General features: G+C 38.3%; 1 protein-coding gene across 1 annotated transcript in view; it reads right to left on the bottom strand.

Annotated features, from left to right (window-relative positions):
* Positions 1 to 10,351: 10,351 nt before the first annotated feature.
* IPO5 (importin 5) overlaps positions 10,352 to 25,841 on the bottom strand; it is a 44,193-nt gene continuing 28,703 nt past the window's right edge. The window contains exons 14-26 of the mRNA XM_019625908.1: positions 23,800 to 24,018; positions 22,650 to 22,733; positions 21,132 to 21,264; positions 20,923 to 21,044; positions 19,826 to 19,922; positions 18,538 to 18,710; positions 17,445 to 17,556; positions 17,300 to 17,355; positions 16,163 to 16,285; positions 13,908 to 14,127; positions 13,053 to 13,281; positions 11,732 to 11,873; positions 10,352 to 11,077 (exon numbers count right to left, since the gene is read on the bottom strand). Coding sequence (XP_019481453.1) covers positions 10,991 to 11,077; positions 11,732 to 11,873; positions 13,053 to 13,281; positions 13,908 to 14,127; positions 16,163 to 16,285; positions 17,300 to 17,355; positions 17,445 to 17,556; positions 18,538 to 18,710; positions 19,826 to 19,922; positions 20,923 to 21,044; positions 21,132 to 21,264; positions 22,650 to 22,733; positions 23,800 to 24,018 — 1,797 coding nt within the window. The 3' untranslated portion in view covers positions 10,352 to 10,990. The remainder of the gene's footprint in view (positions 11,078 to 11,731; positions 11,874 to 13,052; positions 13,282 to 13,907; positions 14,128 to 16,162; positions 16,286 to 17,299; positions 17,356 to 17,444; positions 17,557 to 18,537; positions 18,711 to 19,825; positions 19,923 to 20,922; positions 21,045 to 21,131; positions 21,265 to 22,649; positions 22,734 to 23,799; positions 24,019 to 25,841) is intronic.

The raw sequence follows: 25,841 nt of genomic DNA, 5'->3' as shown, positions 1-25,841 counted from the left end.
GAGTGGCTCAGTTGGTTAAGAGCTCGCTCAAGAGTTTGAGCTCTGAGCAACAGCGGTTCGAGTCCAGCCCGAGCTGAGCAGCAGCTGAGCTGCCAACAGGTAGCAGGATGGCTCAGCTAAAAAAACAACAACTCATTTTTATTACATTATAAAGGCTATCATTTTCTCCACAGGCAAATGCCAAATTTATAAAAATGTAAAAAGTATTCACCATATGGTACACACATTTCTTTTCAGCTTAACCTCTATTTTAGGGCAAGAGATGTTATTTTTTGTATTTTCTGATATTTATCCTCACCAATCCCCTTAATCTTACTATGTTATTATTTTGATCATAAAACTTGCATGGTTTCTCCAAATTCTTCTTACTCATTTGCTGAGCTATATTGTATCAGGCCGTAATTCTAATGGGAATACATAGAACCTGGGATCTGAACGTTGCTTTAAAAAATAACACTAGATACCAAATAACAATGAATTCTTTGACACATATTTATTGAAGGTCAAATAATTATCAGGCACTAAATGTATACAAAAGGGTTTTTTAAAATCCTCCAATATGGAACATTTTCAAAATTATTTTTCATAAATAATAGCCCAGGCCTCAAACCTTACCCAGTTTATGCTGTTAATTAGATTATTTGTACCAACAATGGAGGAGGATCAGAAAAGGTAATACAAACACACTAATAATTAGCACAGGAGAGCATCATCCCACTTGGGAATCATGCTATCTTTGTTTTGCCCTGAGGGCTCTAATTATTCATGGTAACCTGTATTTCTCACCTATTTATGCTCTGAAAATTGACCATGGAAGGATGAAAGTTATCTTGACTAGCAACGAGAAATGGCAGCCACGTGACACACCTGACGACTGGAGAGAGGCCTCAGTGTTGAGGTATTTCTAACATAATTGGTATGTTCTTTAGAAACAGCTTCAGTATAGGTAAGTATTTTTTCCCCCAAATGATGAGGCTCAAAAAGTCACTGTCCTTTAACTTTTTTTTTATTAAGATTTTATTGGGGAATTGGGAGAGGGGAACAGACAAGTTGCTGTCCCCCTGTTCCTCAGTCTAGCTGTGGAGTCGCTTCACTGGCCCATGTTGGTATTATCATTGTGCTCTTCCTGGGTGAGGCAGATCGGTCACTGGCCACTGGACGGCAGCTCACGGCGACTCTTGGCAGCTCACGCTGGCTGCCAACCGCTCACGCCAGCTGACAGCCACTCACAATAGCTTATGGGAGCCCACTGCAGCAGGGGCTGCAGCCTACGCTGTCACCGGCGACTCATGGCATCCCAGCTACAGGTCGAGCTGCCGTTCACCATCCTAGCTGTAGAGGGTGCAGCGTCATGGCCCCCATGTGGGATCTGAACCAGGGCCCTGCTGCCCAGAGCGGGCGTCCCAAGCCAGCTCTTAACCAATGCGCCACTCGGCCGGCCCATTGTTTTTTACTTTTAAAGCCATGACACTTCTCTACTGCTTCTTCAGGTTCTCACATTTTTCTAGAGAGACAAAAATTTAAATAACCAACTATACAACTTAAAATAGAATATAAAAAGCATACATAAGCTGCCCATAATGCAAACTATTGATAGTCTCAATTATTAAAAACGGTAATATTATATTCCACATACTTGTTTTTTGGGGGTGGCTATTTACTCCTATTAGCATAATTCAGGGATGATGAATCTTTAAAATGTATAATTAGTGGGCCGGCTGAGTGGCTCAGTTGGTTAAGAGCTCACTCAAGAGTTTGAGCTCTGAGCAACAGCGGTTCGAGTCAGCCCGAGCTGAGCAGCCGTGAGCTGCCAACAGGTGGCGGGATGGCTCAGCTAAAAAAAAAAATAAATAAAAAAAAAAATAAAATGTATAATTAAAAAATATTTTTTATATACATTTTAAGACAAAAGAGTAAAACCTTTTTCCAGCTATCTAATGTTCTTAGGTTTTAAGATACCCACAGTATAAGTTAGTTACAATAAATTCCATCTTGATTATTATTTTACTCTACCAGTAAGCTCTCAACTAAATTATTGTTCTGAGACAAAAGAATTTAATAGACATTATAAAATGTCACCGTTCAGGTATTGTAAACTATTTGTAGGCAGTATTGTAAACAGGCCTACTGTGCTTACATGCTGCATAAGGTATCTGTTGGGGGGGCGTGAGGCAGGGGAGAGCCAGGCTTGCTGTGCTCCCATTATTTTCTAGGCCTTTCACATTCCTGACCTCACTTAATTCGTAGAGCAACACTGCAATGTAGGTACTTCCCCATTTCCCAATGAGCAAGCTGAGGTAGAAAGATCACAGCGCCCAGTACATTTTCCAAATTCACAGACTCAATAAAGAGCATATATGTGCAACTCAAATTTAGGGGGATCTGACTACAACATCCATGCTTTTCCCAACACTGCATGCTACTCTCCATATGAAAAAACATTCATTCATTCACTCTTTTATTCAGTCTTCTATTTTCCATCCATCCTTCTATTTAACCAATTCATCAAGCACCTGCGCTATGTGGGCCCCTGAAGATAGTTAAAAACCTTCTAGTGCGGAAGGCAGACCTGATCCAAGTACCCTCAGGCTTAGATGTTGCAGCACAACAATATAAATACACTTAAAACTACTGAACTGTGCTCTTAAAAATGATTAAGATGCTCACTTTTATGTTATATGTATTTTACAATAAAAAAAAAATAGGACACAGAGCCAAAAGAAAAAAATCGGTTATATAGATGTTGGAAAGATGAGAAAGTAAAAAATGAGATAACTTAAATATTGGTAAATTCACGAAGAGCTATCATGCCTAGGGCTGAAATAACTGAGATATTAACACTTGAGGAAGTAGCCACCACCCTAGGGCTAGGGGAACAAAAGGGAGAGCTGGGGCTGCCAGACCAGCGCTCAGGAGAGGGGCCCCATAAGACTGGTGCTTGACTTCAGGGGAGGGGGTGGCAGGCTCATGGTGTGGCTAATGCTGAGACCTAACGAAGCTGTCTGAAGTTGTAACTGTCTTCTGCTGCTTGAGGGGTGCCAAGCTGGAAGCAAAATGATGTCCCTTCTTTCCTTTTCATATCTGCCACCAAGACCTCCCACTGGTAGAATTCAAACAGAAGCCAGATGGCAGGGAGGTCCTGTAAATGCACTTAGCAAAGTCCTAAGCCCGGTGTCACAGCGCAGAGAAAGGGAAGCCTGGAGCTGAGACAGTAAGTAAATAATCAACATAGCCGGGGACGTTTCAATATGGACATTATAGTGCAGTGTAGTAATGGTAAATTTCCTGGTTGTGATTGTATTGTGGATATATCCGGAAATGTCTTAGGAGCTATAGACTGAATTACTAAGGAATGAAGGGTTATGATTCTACAACTTGTTATGGAAAAAATTATTCATGACACTTGCTTAAGAAGGTAGGGCAGACATCGTTGCAATAGGTATAGAAAATACCGCAATGGGGCTTTGTAGTGAGTGAGGTTCGCTCAACTTTGAGGACAAGAAGGTCAAGTGGGAATTTATATCTAAGGAGCAGGGTGAGGATCTGGATGGGGAATTACTAAAGAAAACATTAGGGGTTAGGGGGGATTCTGGCTGAACCAACCTAACTGGATTGTTGCTGAAGGCAGGCTGGGGTGATCAGACATCGCTTGGGGGATGGTGAACGATACGGAACCTAATCAGATATTGAGAGTGGTTAAACTGACTCGGCAGGATTCTTGCTAAAATTGGAAATGCAGAGATGCGCATGGCAGTCTGAAAGTCAAGGTGACGAAAAGCTCAGGGGATCCTCATTAGAGTCTGGTCAAGTGATTCAGAAGACACAGTAAATATCGCAATATATTAAAGGTAATGAGTCCGGATAAAGGATATATGGGAGTTCTTTGTACTATTTTTATACTTTCTTGTAAATTGGAAATTATTTTAAAATAAAAAGTTAAAAAAAAACCACAGACCTGTACAATTAGGTTTTCTTTGTCTGGTTCGTGCTTGCAAGTGTCTTGTTGGCTGAGCCACATTCTTGCTGAGTTTTGTTCCTCTAACCTGACAGAATAAAGATTACATTGTGTTTTTGTAACTAGGTAAAACAAAACTTCTTGAACCTATATGATTGCTTTGAAAACCTCAGCCAAGAAAAAGTGTTTCCTAGACTTCAATCATGAGTGCCATCTACATGAATTTTGCCACACCTCCAAAGCAATTGTGACTTTGTTTACATTATATATTTTTAAAAATCAATCACTGACTGTTTTTAAAAAAGTGCTTCAAAAGAAATTTTAAATCATTACCACAAATGAAACACCAGTATCATCTGCTATAAATAGCAGGCAACCACAAAAATATACTAAAACCAGAACAATGTTATTAAAAATTTTAAATATAAAATAAATGCTAGTAAATATAATTATTTTATGAAAACATATACTTGAAAAATACTCCCTAATGAGAGTGGAACTTTTAATGCTGATTTAGTCATAAAAGGATATTTAGCCTGATGCCACTTAGTTTAAGATGAATTGAAGTTCTAAATCAATACAATGACCTAATTTTAACATTTTGATAATCCGTACTAATCACATCAATTTATATGCTGTCATTTGAAGGGCAAAAGATCTTTAACCTCCATCTTTGACAGAGTTGAATACTGAGAATTAATTCCTAGCCAAAATGATGTCACTTTTATTCCAAAAAGCCATTTGAATATTTATAACCCTGGAAGGATGCCTAAGAATAGATCATCTTTCCTTCTGGGGAGGGTTTTTAAAAAATCCTTTTCAGACAATTTAGTTACGTTGGAATTTTATTATAAATTTACCGCAGAGACATAGGCCTCAAGCAGGCCAATTTCAAAGATTTCAGTCATAGCAGAGGCAAAAAAAAATTAGAATAATCACTGTTGACTTATTTAAAAAAAAGAATAACTCAAATGTCTGGTTAAAGAATTCAGGCTGGGTTACTAGATGGGTACAAAGTTTCTCAGAATAGTTTTTAACCTGATTCATATACACCAGAAAGACACACACACATTTCTTTGGGAGCACCAATTTCCTTCCAGAAGGACATTTTGAATTACATCAGGCAAAAAGTTTTGTTGAGACCAAGTCTGTGAATTCTTCTTTCACAAGGGGAACTGGATGGGTGTGGCTGAGGGCCAAGCATGGGAAGAGACTTTTCACTGAGTTTGATAAACTTTGAATTTTGAACCAGGTACAAGTGACTCTTTGTATAAAGAATGTTAAATAATTAAAAATTAAGACTCCAGAATTTGGGCCTCGAATCCACTTACCTCTGACATCTGATTTGAGAGAATGTCAGGGGTCTTTTCATAATAATTAAAAATATTTCCAGCGCAATGTTCATATGAGTTCAGAGGAAGGAAGCTCAGGTTATCAGGTTTTCAATCTTGGTTGGTTCATGGAATGCTTGAATGATTGGGGCTGGTCCCAGGGCCTGGCTGTAGCTGTCACAATAACAGCCACTACCCATGTTCCCCTGAACACTTTGGTTACATTATTCCACTGAATTGTTACCAGTACGCACTTCCACACACAAATCAGAGGAAGCTTTTGGAGCAGCCAAAAGAAACTATGTAGAAATGTAATCTATCCTAGATAGCTCAAATAAAGCCCAAGATAGGGCATTTGCCATGAAAATAGGTCCAGGCGAGAAGCAAAAGCTCTCCTAGTACATACACTAACGCGAGGACAAAGGGAAACAGTCAGTTCCTTACCTGCAGGTCAAGGCAGTTTTCAAGACAGCAGGAAGCCTGTGGGTCCGGGGCTCCCTTACCAAGTGGGAAGGAAACTGGGACTGTAAGACATGGTGACTGGAGTTGGATGCCAGGATGGAATTAGGCCCCGCTGGCTGCCCGCCCCTCCAGCTTTGGTGCCTTCCAGATGACTTCTTGGAGATGATCACTGCATTGGAGTTGGGCAGGCTGTCTGGGGAAACACGGTCACTTCAGAGTGAGTAGGATCTCTTAAGGCTAACACAGAGTCCCTGACTCACTGTCCCTGGTGACAGAGACCTAGAGGTTTCTGTCTCAGGAGGGGAGAAAGAGGTGATCCCTACTGCAAATCAGAAAGGCATGTTACAGTTCTCAAATGCTGCCTTTGTACCTTCTCAGAATCACTATTGCTATTTAAGTCAAGCACTGCTCTTTATAATTATTTTAATCCAGTCTCCACATTTGTGTTCGATATTTTTACTCTTTTTGAAACACCAACTACAATGTTAGTTTGTCTTAAGCCTTATTGATCAGTCACAGTAGTAATATTTTCAGCGAGACCCAATTCAAGAACACTAAAAACAGTGGTGGGCTGAACTATCTTTTCTGGCTGTTTACTAAACTTTAATTTTTTAATCAGAAAATGCAACAGGGTTATAACCTGAAAGTATTCTTTCACTATTTCCTGATCAAACGGGGCTTTTAATGGCTAAATGTTTAAAACGGCATAAAATGTGTCAGCGGAAGCCCAGAGGAGAGGGGTTTGAGAAAATCCAAGAATGGGAAATTAAGTGCTAAGTGGCAGCCACATACAGCAGGGACAAACAGAAACATAAAAATAAAAGACCACCTATCCCACTAGGTTTCTAGAAATGGTGAAACATGAGGCTAACTGCATTTGGGGGTTGGGGCCAAGTTTCTAAATGGGCTACAGGTGGGGGAGGGGGAAAAATAATAAATGGGCTACAGGTAACTTGGCACATTCTTTCTTCACTGTCTACCTAATCATGACTTAATATACTGCCCCACCCCCAACCACTGACTGGTCCCAAGCGCCCCCGCTCTGGGCCATCTGTGACACAGCCTCAGGACCATCCCAACTGTGGTGGAAAGGCTGGATGGAAAGCCTCACCTGGGGAAGGTTTTTCAATGACTGGCAGGGGCGCGTTTTTAATCTCCGTGCAGCTTGCTGGAATGCCTACATGGAGGCCCCTGGGTACACCCTATTCATATTATTTAATGAATGCTATTTCCGACTTTGTCCTTATTCAGTCTGCACCCTCTACTGTCCCTTGCTATGTAATTATATGACGTGTCCCTCACCTGAAGGCAGACCATGTGTGTTGCTCAGCACTTACACAAGCCCTCGTAGTTCCTGTTCCACAGCTTAATAACATTGACTGCATTCTTGTTGGTTCTTCTGCTTCCCTTTTCCATGGAATCTATGCCAGCTAACTAGTATAAAGATACTTTCCCAATGTAATTCTCTCTTCAAACACGTTGTAATCATGATATAGCAAATCTGCGTTGCCAGGCACTGTCCTAGGTGTTTCTGTATGTTAAATACACATATCACACTCAAGCCTCACAGCCCACCTGTGTGGCAGATACTGCTGAACTGCTTTACGAGCACTGAGACGGAGGTTGAGGAGCTCGCCAAAGGCCCGGACTAAGCATTTGGGACTATATACTATTATTCCCATTTCACAGAGAAGGCAACTAAGGCACAGAGGTGAATTTGTCCAGGTGTCAATAAATGTAGTGAGATTTTCCAACCCAAGTAGTTGTTTTAACCAGGAATCAGCAACCTATGGCCAGCCTGTTTTTGGAGAGTTTAATGGGACACAGTCACATCCATTTGCTTAGTATTGTCCTCACAGCTGCTTTTGAGCTAGAATGGCAGCTAAGTAGTGACAGGTCCAGGGCCTGCAAAGCCCTATAGAAGTAAAAATATTTACTATCTAGTCCTTTAGATAAAGTTTGCTGACCCTCGGTCTTACCCATTCAGCACCATAATCTTTCAAGGTGTTACTTAATGCCACAGGATGTTTGTTGTCAGGATGCAACCCAACACTTGTATATTTTCTACCCACCTGACACAAAACTTCTAGGAAGTAGGGGAGCTCATTTCTAATCCATCGTAATGGCACTAGTCTTGATTCCCATTACCATCTGAATGCCACTCGTCAAGAGGACAAAAACGTAATTGATCAAGAGAAACATACAATGGAAGATCCAGAATTATTAAAGAACATATTTTGGAATTATGCCCTGCTGCCTTAACTAGAATTTTAAAGACAGATTTTGTGGTGTTTTACATAAAAACCATATTGTACTACTTTTGGGTTTTAGAAACAATTGAGCCATAATTTATCTTCAACGTGTTGGTCTTTATTCAAATACATAAGTACTATGTAGAAATAATAAGCCCAAATATTACCTAGAGAATGACTGTCAGGATTATAGCTGTGTGAAAAAAATGGGTCAGTCCAAGAGTTTTAACCATCTGCCTTCCCACCCATTCAGAAGTTCAAGTGTTGGAAATAAAAATCCAAAAGCCTACTCCTTACAGACAATTCACTTTCTTCTAAAACAATGGTACTCATACTTTTAGGACCGAGAAAATGAAGGTGGCGAGATGTTGGCTGCTGCTCCTTTGAGGCAGAGGGATTAAAGGAAGAGGAGCAAAGTGATTTCTACAGGACATGACACGAGCCAGGAGACTGGTGCAAAACTTGTAGGGAGAATGAAGCAGTACTAACTTAAGTAAAACTTTTAGCTAGCTCCTCAGCCTTTCAAATCGCATTAACTGAATAGGCACTCATTCAAGATTAGAGCATAAAAACATAACGTTTAAAGTACTGTAAATATGCACCACCCTTACTATAAGACCGGGTGCATCAAGCATGTTTATTTCCTTATGTATTTACTGATGGTTGTTTCCAGAATTGATAGTTGCTGCCCATTACAGAAGTGTCATATTAGCTTTAAGACATTTTTCTTTTTCTTTAAATTTATAGCATTAGAAAATATTCCAAATGAGTTGTTAAAAATTTCTAACACTTGTGTATGTGACTTAATGCTTTGTTACAGAACATCCAGAAAATATAAGAGCCACATACATCTTTTCCCTCCAGAAATAACTTGGGTTCATAAATATATCGTTACTGGCTGACATACAAGGCCACCAGGCCACTAAATTTGGTACAGAAGGAAAAGCCATAAATTTTCATCTTGTGTAGACAAAATGAGGTATTAGAAAATGTTTCCCAATTTAAAAAAATTGTTAGTTCATGGAATAACATATTACAATTAGTTATGAGCCCTGGATTTCAGATGTCACATTAACAGCCTTTCACACCAACCTCCCCTGATTAACTCGATCCAACTCCAATTAGTTGTTTTTCTACTTCTGTCAAGAGTGTAATCAGTCTGTGATTGGTTGATATTTTCGCCCTTTTAGGGGACCTTAGACTGCTTTTACTGGTACATCTTTTGACTTTCCCATTAATGTTTAAACTGGACAGTAGGAGGTTCTCACCCATAATTGCTTAGTATATAGTGTTTTGCAAACACTAGATTCTTCAAAACACATAGCCATTTTCAAACCACACTTCCAAGACTTAGGTGTGCTACATTTTAACATGTTTTGTTTAAATGTAGTGATAAATTAAAAACGAAAACTAGACTGCTGCAGTTGATTGGCATCAGTACATGACTGGCTTTTCAAACTCTATTCTACATAAAAAAGCAGCACGGGGTTGTCCTGACACATTTATATACCACCAAGACTACAGGGTGTAAAGCAGCTCCAAATACTACCACACACATTACAAAGGGTCCAATAAGGTACCTACTGAAAGCAGACTGTTGTTCTGCCAGACATTGAAGCTCCTGGGCTAATGGTATGCTGAAAACTGAAAAAATATTTGAAAGAGTGTTTGCTACCAAATGAACCATCTTAATATAATGCACTCTACTTCCTATTCCATTTAAGATTTAGTTTTAATAAAGTAATGCAAATCATTTAAAGAAAAAACCTTTAATTTTAAATTCTGATCTAGGCATAAAATTCATTTTTTATATCACGGTTAAATTTAGTACAAACTATAAAAATGTTAACACTGATGTTTCAACAGAAATCTATTAAGATCCCTTAGAAAAATTATTTAAAGAAACAGCAAGTCATTTACTGCTATGAGGTTAATACATAAAAAAAAAACCAAAAACATTCACACATTTTACTGAATTTATCAGAAAATAATTTTAGCCATAATACGTCTCATAAAATTAAGTTTAAAAGTTGCGTGCGACTGTATAGCAATTACAATTTGCAATGAAAATACTAAGCCAAATCTTTTTTATTTAACCAGAACAATCCTAGTTTTAAAAGGACACCAATTGTGAACGGAGTAGGTGTATTATAACTTAGCTTAAATTAAAGTGGAAGATGGTAAAAACTAGATGCTTTCAAATCTGAATTGCACAAGAAAAATATTAGGGGAAGAAAACATTCAGAGCTATAGTTATTACTTTAAAAAAATATTAGATTATTCTTATATTAAAAACATTAAATGAATCAAAGCCAGACAGTACGGAATTTTTACACCAATTTCTTTTGTATTTCAATGTTGTTTATTGAGGAGTGAATGAGAGACTACTGCCAGACATGCCAACGACATTTCACATTCAAGGGCTGGAAGCTGAAAAGCTTTCCAAACTAAGTCACCACATCAGCCTTCTGGGAAAAAGAACCGTAAGTGACATCAAATATGACACCATGCTTGTCTTTGTCTTCAGCTTTTCTTCAATTTTTGGATCTACTATTTTGCTGGGTAGGCTTCCTTCTACCCTACAAAAAAACTCACACTCCAATTAATAGAATTAACACTAGGTGTACAGCAATTTGTTTTAACACACATCTATGCTGAGTAACGAATCGTAAAGCTGTTTTGTCTTAAATTTCCTGATGTCTAATGAGAAAAATTTCCCTTTCACCTTCACATGGGTGGGTTATACCAATAGAAAAATACTCTTCAGCGCTACTGTAGAGCGTACAGGAAACTTCTTCAGTGGTCTGATAGAAATCCATTTAAACACCATTCTGAAACCCAGTGCTTCTCTTTTTGCTGTTGTGGCTTTGGAGAAGAATGGCCTACACACAACTCTACCGTTCTCTTTTGCTCAAAAACAAACAACAAAACCTAAACGAAAGGGTAAACGTTTATTTGGAGTTAGTTTTCTGGTGGTGATAGAAGGCCCTTCAAGCAGAGTTCAGAAGCTCCTGTATGGCCGCTTGCTGCTCAGGACTGAGCTGTGCTATGCATTCAGTCCACAATCCTCCAGAGGTCTAGGAAAATCAGAAAAAACATTTTCACAGATTTAGATTCAGTGAAATGGTCATTTGTAAGTATTTTAATAATCGTTAGGTAGATGGTAATAAAGCCAAAATACTTTCTTTCCAAGTAGATTAGTTTGATGAGGGTCACTGTAAAAGCAAGAAATCTGTTTATTTCTTTAAAGTTCATTGCATTTACAGTAAGTTTTTTCTTCAGTGATAAAGCTACACTAGATAGCTGACACATTCAAGTAATCAACATATGAACTTAGGGAGTAAAAAAATCATTTAAAACATAATGTTTATAGCACTAAAAATACGCACTCCCTCTTATTTATTGAGACCAGGTGCATCTATTTTCTTCACAGATATGCAAATTTATACATGAGTTGTGCTAAGCACCAATCAGAAGATTCAAAATGTCTCAAATTTAAGACAAAGATTTTAGTTCTAATAAATAATGAGAACATATATAGATAGATTATATTAAGTACAATCATTTTGAGGCTTGGAAAGAAGAGAATATAAAAATAAAATTTCCTTAGCACATTAGATTTCTATTCCCCTTTAATAAAGAAGAATATGGAAAACACACACACACACACACACACACAAAACAAACAACAATTTTATTTCCCTTTGCCCAAATTAACTAAATCAGCTTACCTGTACTTGGCGAACTACATTAGCCAGACGTTTGGCACAAGGATCTTCATGTTTAATTGCCTCATGCATTTCTCCTTCTGCAATTATACTGAATATTTTGGGCAGATTGGTATTGTTTGGGCCAAGAACGATTGGGTGATTACTGACAAAAGAAAGGAAAAAAGAAGAGAAGAAAACCATTATAAATGAAAATTATAAGGAGAAATCACTCAAGTACTCATAGTTTCCTACACCCTTCCTCCAACATTGAAATTTGTTATAAGGTTTTTATAAAGTGATTATGCATTCATTAAAATCAACTGCGTTTTAAAAATTCAGGAGGAGGAAAACCAGTTAATTTTACTTATTAGTTCTTCAGTTTCTTCAAACTCCAGGATATGAGTGGTTGTAGCCCTTCAATTAATTCATGAACGAAAGGCAAGTAATTAATAGTGACAGAGCCCAGATCTGACTAATACTTAGGGGAACTTGGACTTAGAAAAACAGACCACCAAAGAACATATCTTTGATCTGATAGCTTCTACAGCCTCCAGGTTGCTGCAATTCTTAGATTTTCCTCCTGGGCACAAAACAATAATGGTGCCAGGGCCCAGGGCCAGAACTTGATCGCCTGTCTGCTATACTTCCCTGTACCACGGGTTCCTGAATCCAAAGAAAAACACCAGTATTTCAGAGGACAAAATAATGGTATTAACAATGTACTTCAATCTCATTCTACTAATAAATGATAATGTCAATTATACCTCAGTAAAACTGAAATAAATAAAAAAACCCTAAAGCTAAATAAACAGATAGATAGATAGATAGATAGGGTGGGAGACAAAACATTAGAAGGGAAGCTTCTTAAAACATTGTTCTAGAACAGGGGTTGGCAAACCCACAAGCGGCTCTTTGGGTACATTCCATCTCAAAAGTTTACCGACCCCTGGAAGAACCAATCCTGTTCCTCACAACATTTTAAAAATTATTCGAGAGCCATAAATATATTTTTTACACAATCGCCATTATGTGAAGTAATATCCTTTAAAAATTTTATAAACTAAACTATGATAATTTTATTTTCAATTTTACTTCAGAGCCTGCCGCTTGCGAGCCACAGTTTGCTGACCCCTGGAGGCTCGTCTCAAAAGTTTGCCAACCCCTATTCTAGAATGCCTCACCTGTTGTATTTAATTCCATAAGGAACAACCCAAATCCGATTATGAAGCAATCTTAACCGTGGTGTGGTTTCCTAACATGATTTATAACGAAGCACTGTTGCAAAGCTGCGCACCTGAGGGCGGGGCACAGGAAGCACGTCTGTCCAGTCCTCGGTTCTTACCTTTCAATCAGGTCGCACAGATAACTGAAAGTCTGAACAGCTTCTTCTTTATCTTCATGTAGTGGAAGCCAAGACAGCCAGTGCGGTAGGACTTCTTCCACGTTCACACAGTCAGGCTTGAACTTCATAATTTTCCCTACTGCTGAGATGCAGTTCTCTGTAGCATTGACGTTTTCTTTGGTCTTAGAATCGGCAGACTGAATAACTCTTACCAGCAGGGGAAGTGCTTCTAAAATAAGCATTTGGAAAAAGACCAGTTAAAGCTCAAATTTTCATGCAAATAAACAAAAATATTTCTTTTATCTTTGGTTCAGTTACGGGTTCTAGTGAAGAAATGTTAAAGTGTAAAGAATGTTTTGTCTTCTTGGCTACAGAATTATAGACTGAGTAATGAAAGGGAGACTGTCCCAGTAAAGTTAGGAGCATGCGCACACTACTTAGAGACCCCAAGAAATGAGTAGCCTCCAGATTTACTCTCCTGTTCATTTTAGCGTACTTCAGCTGTTAAAAGCCACCTAGCTATCTATATTCCTGTGCTAAACTTACAGGAACCCCAGTATGTTTCAAAAGTCCTATGTTAGGGTTGTAGTATACCTCCCCCAACTCAAAATAAACTGCACTCTGGAAGACACGTGGGGAGGCTCTGATAAGGCTCTGATTCCACTCAGATTTCATTTCCATTTCTATGAGAATAAAGATGATAAATTCCTAAGTGCTACAGATGGAATATTTGAACAAGGAAAAGAGAATAAAGCAGAAATAGGTTGATAATGTTAGGTGTGTGGAAAAGAGAATGCGACAGGGACAAAAGGGATGCCTGGAAGGAAGTGTATGTAACCAAATAAACATCAGTACCTGTACAAAAAGGACGATAGTTATCTCCACCATACTGTGCCATGACTCCCAGGCCATACGCAGCTGCTTGCCTGACTTCTGGGCTGTTGTCACATACATATTGGAGCATTGGCCTTAAGAAATATTCTGCATATTTAAATGAGGCTGGACTACAGTGTTCTATGACATCATCAAAGATGCACAATCCCCATTGTCTGTCTGGCCATGGTCTATGCGGACACTACAAAAGAGATACTCTTTTAAGCTTTGAATACTGGAGTACATAGAGAATGTAAAGAAGTCAATATTCACTATAGACTGTCTGCTTACATAGATATTCCTGACAGAGGCAAGGAAAAACAACTAGTAACAATCACTTCTTGTGAGTAACAATCCTCAAAGTATTTCATAGATTTAAATAAGTACAGGTTTAAAAGACTTGTGTGAACTGTTACAGAATTCCACAATCTGCCATTATCACATACTGGAAAGAACCGACAATAGTAGCAATGTGTACACACTTTATAAAAAAGATGATGGTAATACTGTATTTAAAAAATACCAACAGGGGGCCGACTGAGTGGCTCAGTTGGTTAAGAGCTCGCTCAAAGGTTTGAGCTCTGAGCAACAGCGGTTCGAGTCCGGCCCGAGCTGAGCAGCCACTGAGCTGCCAACAGGTAGCAGGATGGCTCAGCTTAAAAAAAAAACAAAACAAAAAAACCAACAGTAATAAAAGCTGTGAAGATCTTAATTTATTTATAGTACTGATTCAAGAGGCAAAGTCCTGTGTGCCTAAATCTTTTAAAAATGTCCTCCACTACTAAATATAATACAAAGTAAAAATCCAAAACAGGGACAAACATCTGACAACTGCTTTTAAATTAGAATATATTAAAAAAAAACAATATATAAGGTCATCATCCAGAATCTATGATTACTGGCTGTACATAACAAGAATCATAACTAAATTCTCTAGGGTCCACTGCAAAAAATATAATCACTGTTTCATTTATTACCGTATTTGCCGGCGTATAAGACGATTTTTTGGCCCTGAAAAATATGCCTCCAAGTGGGGGGTCGTCTACACCAAGTACACTTCAGATAGACTGCCCATAGTGCTTGTCCCGTGCCATAGTGGCCTCCCGATGCCCGCCCACTTCATTCCACATACCGTTCAGGCATCAGCAGCGCTGCTGGGTGTATGCTCGGCTGTTATGCGATTTTGCGAGTGTGGTAAATTCGGGTTACCGTATATTTCTTTACATATGCATTGAAGATTCGCGATTTTGCGCTATCATGGTGCCTGTTAGAATGTTGAAGAGCTCGCACTTGCGCACTAGTGAGGTCCCAGGGAGATGCTGATGCAAGGGTGGACCAGACTGCTATAGTGACAGGGCAGGCAAACAGGGAGCAGGGACCAATCAAATCAGGCTTTGTATACAGCCAACAGCCAACCACAATACTGCACCATTGTACAGTACAGCACAGAAAATGTCGACCAGTCAAACCCCTATCATCCCTATCATGGCACCAGCCAAAAGAAAGAAGTATGATGCAAATTTTAAACTGAAAGTTATAAACTTTGCTAAGGAAAATAATAATTGTGCTGCTGCAAGACAATATGGAGTAACAGAAAAGATGGTTCGGGACTGGAAATCAAATGAGAAAGCATTAAAGAGTATGCCAAGGGGTAAGTGTGCATTAAGAAGAGGCACCCCACACTGGCCAGAACTCGAAAAACATGTAGCAGACATGGTGGCTCAACATCGCCAAAACGGTTATGTGGTGACACGAAATACAATACGCTTGTTTGCACTTCAGTGGGCCAAATCAAATCTGATATTGTTTTACCTTTTATTTGGTGTGTGGAAGGTGTGCGGAAGAGGGGGTAGTCTTATACGGCGAGTATATAACAAACTCTGTATTTTGAGTGGAAATGTTAGGGGGTCGTCTTATACGCCCAGTCGTCTTATACGCCGGCAAATACGGTAATTTAGCAGGGCATACATAATCTGAAATAATGAAAAATCACTTGTATGTCTTAGAACGTATTATGATTTAATTGAACTATGGAAAACCCAATTAGCAAACTTGAAGCATATATCGAGTGGGAAAATATCCAGGGCAATACAATAAACATGATAAAATTAAAGATGTACAGTAAAAAACCTCTAATCTCTAAGTTCCATTTTAACTTGAAAATGTAAATTTTCAAATGCTGCAATGAAAGAATTATGTCAATTATCTAAAATAACTGTCAAAGAGGCAACACTTACAATTAGGTTGACAATTAACGGAAGCAGTTGTTCAAACCATGGTAACACTTTTTCCTTGTAGCTACTGAATATTGAGTGTAAAATATCTGACACTTTGGTCAGAATATAAATATCATTATCATCCTAAAACAAAACAAACACACCCATATGTATTAAAAAGTATCCCCACTATTAATAGTAATACTATTAACAGTAATATTTTTTTAAAAATCTAAGAAATGTGGAAAATTAAATTTCTCATCACTTTCTTAAGAGCATAGCAATAATCTAGAGACTGCAGTTGCCTCAAGGACTGGGTGTCATGTCTCTCACCCACCTATGGAAAGATAAGGTGTGTGGCAAGTACTGCACTTCCTGCTGATTTTTCTTGGTACAAAATTAAAAAAATATATGACTGAAAAATTATCCCAAATTTTGAAGTTCCGAAACAAAGTGTTTCTAATTTTAAAGTGGGGCCACAGAAAGAATCAGTGTCAGTTACTTCCACCTTATTTATCCCTGTGAACAACTCTGGAGGCAGTGTGAGCACCTGCAGGGAACTGGGGTGACTGTACATGTCAGCACTGGTCCACCAGAATGGCCACATGCCACATATTCTGGACCCCAAATACACAGCTGAAATATGTTTGTTGGCGTCAAGTGGTTTGATGAGAGAACTGAGTAACAAGGTGAAGAATAATTCTACTAACCACTGCCTGTGTACTATTTACTACAAGTTAATCTACATTATTCTGGGGCCCAGTAGAAAGACAGCTGTTACAGAAAGGTCTGGCCTTAAGTCCTAGGTCCTCAACTGTGTGTGGCTTTAGGCAGTCACTTAACATCTGAGTTTGAGTTCAAGCATCTTTAAAAGAGTTAAAGCACCACCAAACACAAACAGTTGTTTTGAGGAATGTGTAAAAGAAAATACTAGGTGAACTCTAAAGTACTTTCACATGTGAGGTAGTGCAACAAAATGCACACGTTTCAAATTACTTATTCTCTAAATGAAGGACAAATACACATCCAGACTCTTCTGTTAAAAAAAATACTAATAATCAATCAAAATGACACGTCAGATGAATTACAAACTTAAGCATTTAAAATCTTCCAGGTGCAAATGGTCATGTAAATTAAGTTCTGAAGAGAATAATTTACCTCATCTTGTAGTGACTCTTCCACCTGTTCATCATAGTCTTCATCTTGTCTTTTAACTAAAACACATCCAAATAAATGTCTTTTTAAATGGCTGCCAAAATGGTCAAGGATTACATTAAGAAATAAAAGCATAAAAAAAACTTACCTTGCCGCAATTCTTGATTTTTAAAATGTTCTTCGAGTTTGGCTTTCAGTATGCCTCCCAATTCTTCAAAGTGTTCATTATTAAGGCATCCATCTCCCATGACTTCAACGCACTAAAATGAGGTTGAGAAAAGAAAGCAACCCTAAGATTTATAGGTTTTTAAGAGTCAAAAGTTAAACTTCATTAAGAATCACATAGAAACATGTGAAAAATTAACATGACTCAGTACCCTGGACGGCTAATTAAATGAGTAGATACCCTTGGTTTGTATTTGTTACCATGCCAGTATTTTAAAGAGAAGAATTTAAAAAACATTTTTCTTTTAAATTTGTCCTAGGTATATTTTAAGTGCCAGGCACTATTAGGTGCGAGGGTTCAAAGATGGAACAGACTAACCATCTTCTAAGGAGCTCAATTACTACATACATACTCTCTCTATACAGATAGCACTGGAGAAAGGGTAAGTCTGGTACAGCATCACAGGCAGGGGGAATGAACCGGCAAAAGCATGGAAGCGTGCAAGCTTTGGAAAAACAGAAGAAATTTTGAACTGCAGGAGTGTAAATGGGGACAAATAAAGAAGCTGAAGAACTTTTAAACCAAATTGTAGAGCAAGCTGTGTGGAGCTGTGAGCAATGGGGGTGACCAGGAATACAGGAAGGTGAGTGACTCAAATAAAGAGCAAGTTAATGCTTGAGAAAAAGAGAACGAACAGGGAACAAAAGAGCGACTTCTGGAACAGACCAAGTTAGGCTATTTCAACAGCACAGAGGTAAGGCAATGGGAAAAAATATAGAGAAATTTAGGAGAGAGACTAGGGCAGAAACTAGGCATGAGTTGGAGATGATACCCAAGCTTCTGAAGTTGGATTATAGGTAAATGATGGTAGAAACTAATCAAGACCGGAATACAAGACTAGCTACTCTTAAAAACAAAAAAATATGACAACACCAAAATATTAAAATAAAAAAGAACTGAACACTTTTATTTTAAAAAATTTGTTATAGCATATACAAAAATCCCCCAACAGATTTAGCAAGACTAATAAATGAACACATAATTTTATACGTATCTGTAAGAGAAAAATATTTACCTTTGCAAAAGAATGCATTATTTCTGAGAGGACATCTGAATCTGGTTCTGTGCCAATGGCCTTGATTAGGGCATCACACATAAAATGCCACATCTGTGTGAGATACTCAGGACCACGAACTCTTGCACATTCCAAGAGAAGAGGCATGGATTCTGCTGCTGCCACTCGAACACGTTTTATTGTTATGGAAATGTAATCATGATCCTCAAAAGATTGTTCTATCATTTTGTTTACTTAAATGTTAAAGTGCTCATTGAGTTAACAGGAGTGCTAGGCAACGTTTGTTTATCCAATTTCTGTTTATCTAAGACTGCTATCCAAGAGCTTGTGTTAAATATAACATGTGTATAAAAATAGAAGTCTCCCTGCCCATAAGACATACCTCCTGTGTTTTCTGTCACCTACAATATGAGTCTCTAATGTAACCTCAAAACATAAAAATGACTGTGAAAAGACCTGGGACCCTCGGATCTCTTCCTGCACTAGCCTTTTTCATTTTCAATAAAGATTAAATTGCCTCTCCCTAACTAATACCATTTGTAAAATAATGTCTCAAGACTTCCTCTTAAAAACAATTCTGCTTTGTCCTCTTGCATCATGGGAAGTCTCTGTTGGGCAAAAAGCTGTCTTCTGTAAAGGATGCCACTTCCAGATACTGCATGAGGAACACAACAAAGGAGCTCTGGAATCAGGCACATCTGGGTTACGGTCTACGCTCTACCACTCTGTTGAGCTGATCTTTTTTAACCCATCTATGAAATTTTGTGTGTCTGTGTAAAGGCATAAACATACATCTATAGTATTAATTACTACTACCACTATGTTGTGGAGGAAAATATTTAACATGCAGATTTACCAAAATATTTCTCCCCAAAGGTGTTGTCCATATTTGAAATGTAGAATTCCGTGCTACAGAAAGTGAAGTATCAGTGAGTTTCTAATCTATTAAAAAAGATCTTACTTTTTTATAACATTGCCAAAAAATATTTGGAAAAACTAAAAATTATATACAATTGTATACATTTGCCAATAAAATACCAATCCTTAAAATCCTTCAGTGGTCCACAGAAAATGGCCAACTAGAGGATAACTTTCTTTTTCATGTTTTTGGCACAAATCAAACAAAGGCACATGCAAAGAACCAAGTTCATAACCTGAAATGATTGTTAATGTCAACACTAACAATAATGGTGATGTACCCTTCACTTATCACAAAGTCTAATAATACTTGAACAAGCTATAATTAACTAAACCTAGACATGTTTTGAATTCACGAAGTATAGGATATCATCGTGGAAATAAAATTTCAATAAAGGGACCATCAGTTTGACAACCTGTTCGGTGTATTCCACAAAGCCTTCCTTTAACTCCTTAGCATAGCAAACCTGAAACCAAAGTATTGGAAAAGAACTCAATATCATTGTTAGCTTACAGGTATTTTTATTAACAAATAGCAAAATTGTAAGAACCACAGAATGTTGTATCCTGACTAGAATTACATTTAAAGTTGCACGTAGGACTAACAAATTAGTCTGTTAACTACTACTACTACTACTACTAAAAAAAGTAAAATAGGAAAGGCCCATTAAATGATTATAGTATATTGTCATTCAAAGTCTGGAATACTACATATTTTTTATTTCTTATGTGTGGAAGGAATTTAGCAAAAGTTTTAGCACTGAAAATATTTCAAACAAAATATATCATAAATAATTTTAAAAGATATAAAAAACCTGAAAACTTAATTGTAGCATATCACTGTAAATCTACACACAATAAGCTTATGTTATTTTGTATTTTTTAAAAATCATTTCAATAGCGAAAGAAAAGACTTTTAAAAATAGTTTTTTTGGGGGCCGGCCGAGTGGCGCATTGGTTAAGAGTTGGCTTGGGACGCCAGAGGGCCCCGGATCAGATCCCACATATGAGGGCCAGTGACACTGTCCTCTACAGCTAAGATGCTGAACAACAGCTCAACCTGGAGCTGGGCTGCTGTGAGTCGCCGGACACGGCTGGCTGCAGCCCCTGCTGCAATGGGTTGCCATGGGCTACCGTGTGTAGCCAGCAGCCAGCGTGAGCGGCCAGCAACCGCCGTGAGCGGCTGTCCAGAAGCCAGTGACTGATCTGCCTCACCTGGGAGGAGTGCAATGATGGTGCCAACTTGGGCCAGTGAAGCAACGTCCTCCACAACTAGACTGAAGAACAAAAGGACAGCAACTTCTCTCTTCCCTTTCCCCCAATTCCCCAGCGCTGTTCCCATTCCCCCAATTCCCCAATAAAAATCTTAAAAAAAAAAAAATTTCTTTAGCAACTATGAAAAGCACTCCTATCGAATGTATATAAATATAAGAAGTTGTAAAACAAAGTTTAAACATTATCACTTACCAGCATCTGACAAGCAGTTGACTTTTCTTCCAGTCCTGCAGTTTTAATACCAAAACTTTGCTGATCACCAAGGTTCACGAATTCCCAACCATCATCATCACTCATATTTTCCATGTCTTGCGCTATTAACAGGGAAGAAAACAAATCCATGTTAAAATTAATAACAAAGAGAGAAATTCTATAACTGCAGTCTTCTTGAAAACACCTACTATCTAAAAGGGCTACTTCAGGCTTAATCGAAGCCGTCTTCATCAAAGGCCCCATAACCACTGGAAGGTACTGCTGAAATTCTTTTCCAAGGATTTTGCACATTCTGGCCCATGCTGAGATCATGTAAGATATCTGGGGAAAAAATTAAAATTAAAATTGACTTTAAAACAGGTAAATAAGACATCATAAAGAAAGCAATTTCCATATTTCATAGGAACTGTTTTATTTTACATACATGGTACTTTAACAAGTGCATTTTCTAAGGTCATATACTTAAAATGCTCAGCAACAGTAAGAAAATCACTGTGAACGTCTACACTGAAATACAGACAGCAGGTGAGGCGAATGAGAAAGACCAGGACTGTATCTATTTTTCCTGCTTTCAAGAAGCAATATATACTCTACTTTTATCTGAATCACATAAATAAAACCCACTTAAACATATCAACTGCTAGGCACTAATTTTCTTGAAGGGACAAATATTTTATTTGATCTTGTATCCCTACTGCTTAGTATTCCATTCATTAAACATTAACATCCAAAAAACAAAAAAATTACTCCTAGCTGTAGCAATTTTCTGTGTTAAGTGGCTGGGTCTATTTAAGATACCTCTTCTCCTGCTGTGTTTATATATACTTAATTACCTACAAGCTACCTACAGAGAATTTGGTTTTAATTCATCATTGTTGTAACTCAGAAAGCGATTTTTATTCCCCAATATCTATCTATATATCTGTCTCACATGCATACGTGCACCCACTCCCCACTCCTAATTTAAAAAAAAAAAAGAAAAAAAATTTAAGTGTATGGGAAACAATTTAGTGTGGCTGTGTAAAGTCAAAATTTAATTTAACATTTATTGAGTATCTGTTTTATGTTAGGCATTGTGAATACTATTAAGATTAGGACGGACATTTATGATTATTACAATTATTACAAGTGTCGTAAGTACCCACCATTGAAACTTGTATGGGATGTGAAATATGAGCAGGATTTGGCCAGGTTGAGTGGGGGAGGGTTCTTTCTAAGTTAAAGAAATGTTTGTTTATTCATAGGCAGAGAGAAGAGAGCATGACCTGTTCTAAGCTTGTTAGGTTTCTGTATTTATTTCTTTTGACAGGAAAGGGAAATCATGTAGCAAAGGACCAGGAGACACCCAAATGGAGGTGTCTAGTAAGTGTTTGGGTAAATGAACCTTGAATTTAGAGAAAGATTTGGAAGTCACAAGCATATAGAGGAAAACTGAAGCCATGACTGTGTGTGACACTCACTGCTCAAGGCGAGTGAGGCGATAAGAGGGCCTACGACAGAACGCTGAAGAGCACCAAAGCCTTGAGAGTTGGAGAAGGAGCAGCTACAACAAAATGAGGAAAAACGTCATGAGAAATAGAAGTCAAACCAGTGAAGAATGTCTCCAAAACCAGGGGTCAATATTACTCAATTTCTTTAGTTTCGTTAGCCTTGCGCTATCCACAACTCCCAAATGGGTCAACGCGAATGTGTGACAGCTGCTTTACCTGAGGATCGTCATCTTCCATATCACTGAAGTCCGTCTGGGTCTTCAACAACAGTTGCATCACATCTGATGCATCCTGCATGAACTTGAAAAAAATATTTGGGAAAATCAACATCAATATTTCTTGTGTATATCAGATCAGAGAGGCACTTAATTGTTTCTCATGTAATAACAAAGCTCCCCAAAAGATCTATTACATTTCCTACATGGGTCATAACCCCTCAGATGGAAGTATTATATTGAAAAATTTTCATCTATATTACAACAGACTTAGTGCTCTTTCTGGAAAAACATACTTTCCAGTGAAGGTCAAAGTAAATTGCAGTATAAAGATATTTCTAATGGCATCAAAGTTTGGTCTATATTTTATGTATTTCTAGCGTAAAAAGACAATCAAAGTCCAGAAAGAAAATTTTGGACTGCTCCATACAACTATATGATTTTCATTTAATTCTGTGTGGTTCTGGCAATCTCCATTGTATATGCAGGCAGTGTTTCAAAAATAGCTTGACTGCCACATATAGAGTATGGAACATAAAAATGTTTTACTGGTTAGGCTCTCAGTGTCCCACAGAAAACAATTTATAAGTTAATAGTGAAGCTGGTTTTGGAGACCAGACTGAAAGGTTCTATGATGTCAGTTCTGAGAATCAGAACACAAGGGGTTGACGACAGGAACTTCTTTTGGATTAGCTTTAACAACGCTGAGATATTTATTGGCTGGGAAGAAAAACAATGTCCAATGATCCTTGCTAATTATTTTCTGAAAAGCTATATATTTCTCTCTTAGGATACTTAATGCTTTTTAAATTAACAGGAAAGTAACTGGAATGTTTCCAAGCACATGTTTAAATGGGTGAAATTAAACACATGGATCTTGAACTCCACATGCCTCCCAAGACTGTACACATGGTAGGGAAAGGGGAGGTTTCAAGAACATAACTGAGTTAAGAAACCTTAATATATTAACAATGAAAGAATGAAGGTAGAAATTTATTTATATATAAAACAGGAGTATTGTGAGAGTAAGATGATGGGAAAAAATAAGCATCCAGAAAACCATTTATCAGAATGAAAAAACTCTCTTGTACCCTCCATGCTTCCATAGCCAAATTACATACAGTAAATTCAACATACTACAAATCACTTACCTTTTCCTTCCCAACAGCCAAACCAATGAGACTGATGCATTCAATAGTTTTTCCTTTGAGAAGTCTCAGTTCCTTTTTAACTGCATTCTCAACAATGTGCTTTAGTGATGGCATAAATAAATCATAGTAGGGGACAAATTTTTCCTCTGCAGTATCTGCAACTGATGCGATAGATGTCACAACTTGTTCCAAAACTAACTTGGTGCCTTTTTGAATCAACTAGGAGAAGGAAGACACACAAAATAAATTATGTAAATGAGAAACTAGAAGAAACATTCCCTTCATGTTCCTGAAGGCTCTTCCCAAATGCTATTTTGAAATAGCAAGCTGAGACCACTCTCCAGCAGCCAGAGTGAAGGCTAGATTTTGGAGCAAATTTAAGACTCTATTGAGTTATTTATGTGGGATTGTCTTTCTCTTCTGTTAACATAGTGTGCCTTGCTTTTGCTTTATCTCAAAGCACAGTTAGTCCTCGAGCACAAATATGACTCCTTTAAAAATTTTTGGGGCCGGCCGAGTGACTCAGTTGGTTAAGAGTTGGCTTAAGAATGTGAGCTCTGAGCAACAGGGCCGCTGGTTGGATTCTCACATGGGCCAGTGACGCTGCGCCCGAGCTGAGCTGCCAACAGGTGGCAGGATGGCTCAGCTGGTGTAACAACAAGATTGCCTGTTCGGTGGTGGGCTACACCTGCCTGCAACTAAGACTGAACTCGGCACCTTGAGCTGAGCTGCTGCCCGGATGGCTCAGTGGATAGAGCGTGTGCTCTTACCAACAGGGCTGCTGGTTCGACTCCCGCATGGGATGGTGGTTGCGCTCACTGGCAACTAAGATTGAACACAGCACCTTGAGCTTAGAGGCCATGAACTGCTGACGGGCAGCCAGATGGTGACTGGCGCCCTCCACACAAAGATTGAAGAACAACAACTTGGCTTGTCCCCTCCCCCAATTCCCCAATTAAAAAAAAAAAATAAAAAAATTTTTTTTGTATCCATCAAGCTTAATGCCTATCCTTCCTCATTTATTCCCACTATTTACTATATATTTTATGCTGTCCTACTATGTCGTGGAGAAAATTCCCTTTTGGGTTCATTCCTTTATCTTCTAATCTGACTCTCCCCAAAAGATAGAACTAATGATACACGGGTGCCCTTTCTCCCATTTCTCTGTCTTGGTGAAACAGATGAGATCACCCTTCCTCCTGCAGCCAAAGACCTACAGTATTCTCTGACTTGGTTAGTGACAAATACTAACCGGGTATTTGCAGCTGGGCACGCTGTCACCTGGTAATATTATAATTCCTTGTGGATTCATAGGAATACTTAACCCAGTAACTACTCCAGGTTTCCTTCATTCCCATCAACTACAACCACACTCTCAGCAGAGCTCCTCACCTTGTGTTATGAGTTTACCACACCTTTAAGAGTTTAACTTGTCCTCTTCTTCCACATATCTCGGCATGTGCTTCACATTTAATATCTTGACCTGCCTCTGATCTCAAAGGAATGTCCTTCTTTGGCTCCCCTCTCTTCACACAACTCCTGCTCACATACTTTATCCTCCTCCCCATCCCATCTCAGCAACTCCTTCCTTCAGTCATTAAGTGTCTCACACATTGCCCCTCTGGGGAAGGGGAGCAGGATACAGAGACTTTGCACTTCAGCCCTCTACCCAAACCTATTTGTAAAATCATGTTTCAACAATCTATTCCTGATTTAACCAACCAACCAACCAACCAACCAACCAACCAACCAACCAATTTGCCATCAACTTAGGTCTACACCTGTCTTCAGATACACGCATGTTCCTTTTACCATATTCCTGTTCCACTGTCACCTGACACTGAACACTCATCCTTTTGTTTCAAACCCGTTTCTTTGCCTCCTGAGATACTGTCTCATCTTCCTCCTTGTTCTTCTTTAGGTCAGTGATAGGCAAAGAGTGGTTTATGAACTGTTACTAGTTCATAATGAGTTAAAGTACAGGAATTGTTAGAAACTTTTATAGCAATTTGACAGTACCTTTGTATCTGTTGACTACAATA

Source organism: Hipposideros armiger, unplaced genomic scaffold, assembly GCF_001890085.2.
Source record: "Hipposideros armiger isolate ML-2016 unplaced genomic scaffold, ASM189008v1 scaffold_643, whole genome shotgun sequence".
Lineage (NCBI taxonomy): Eukaryota > Metazoa > Chordata > Mammalia > Chiroptera > Hipposideridae > Hipposideros > Hipposideros armiger.
Note: the sequence above shows the minus strand (reverse complement) of the source record. Positions and strands in the feature narration are given on the sequence as shown.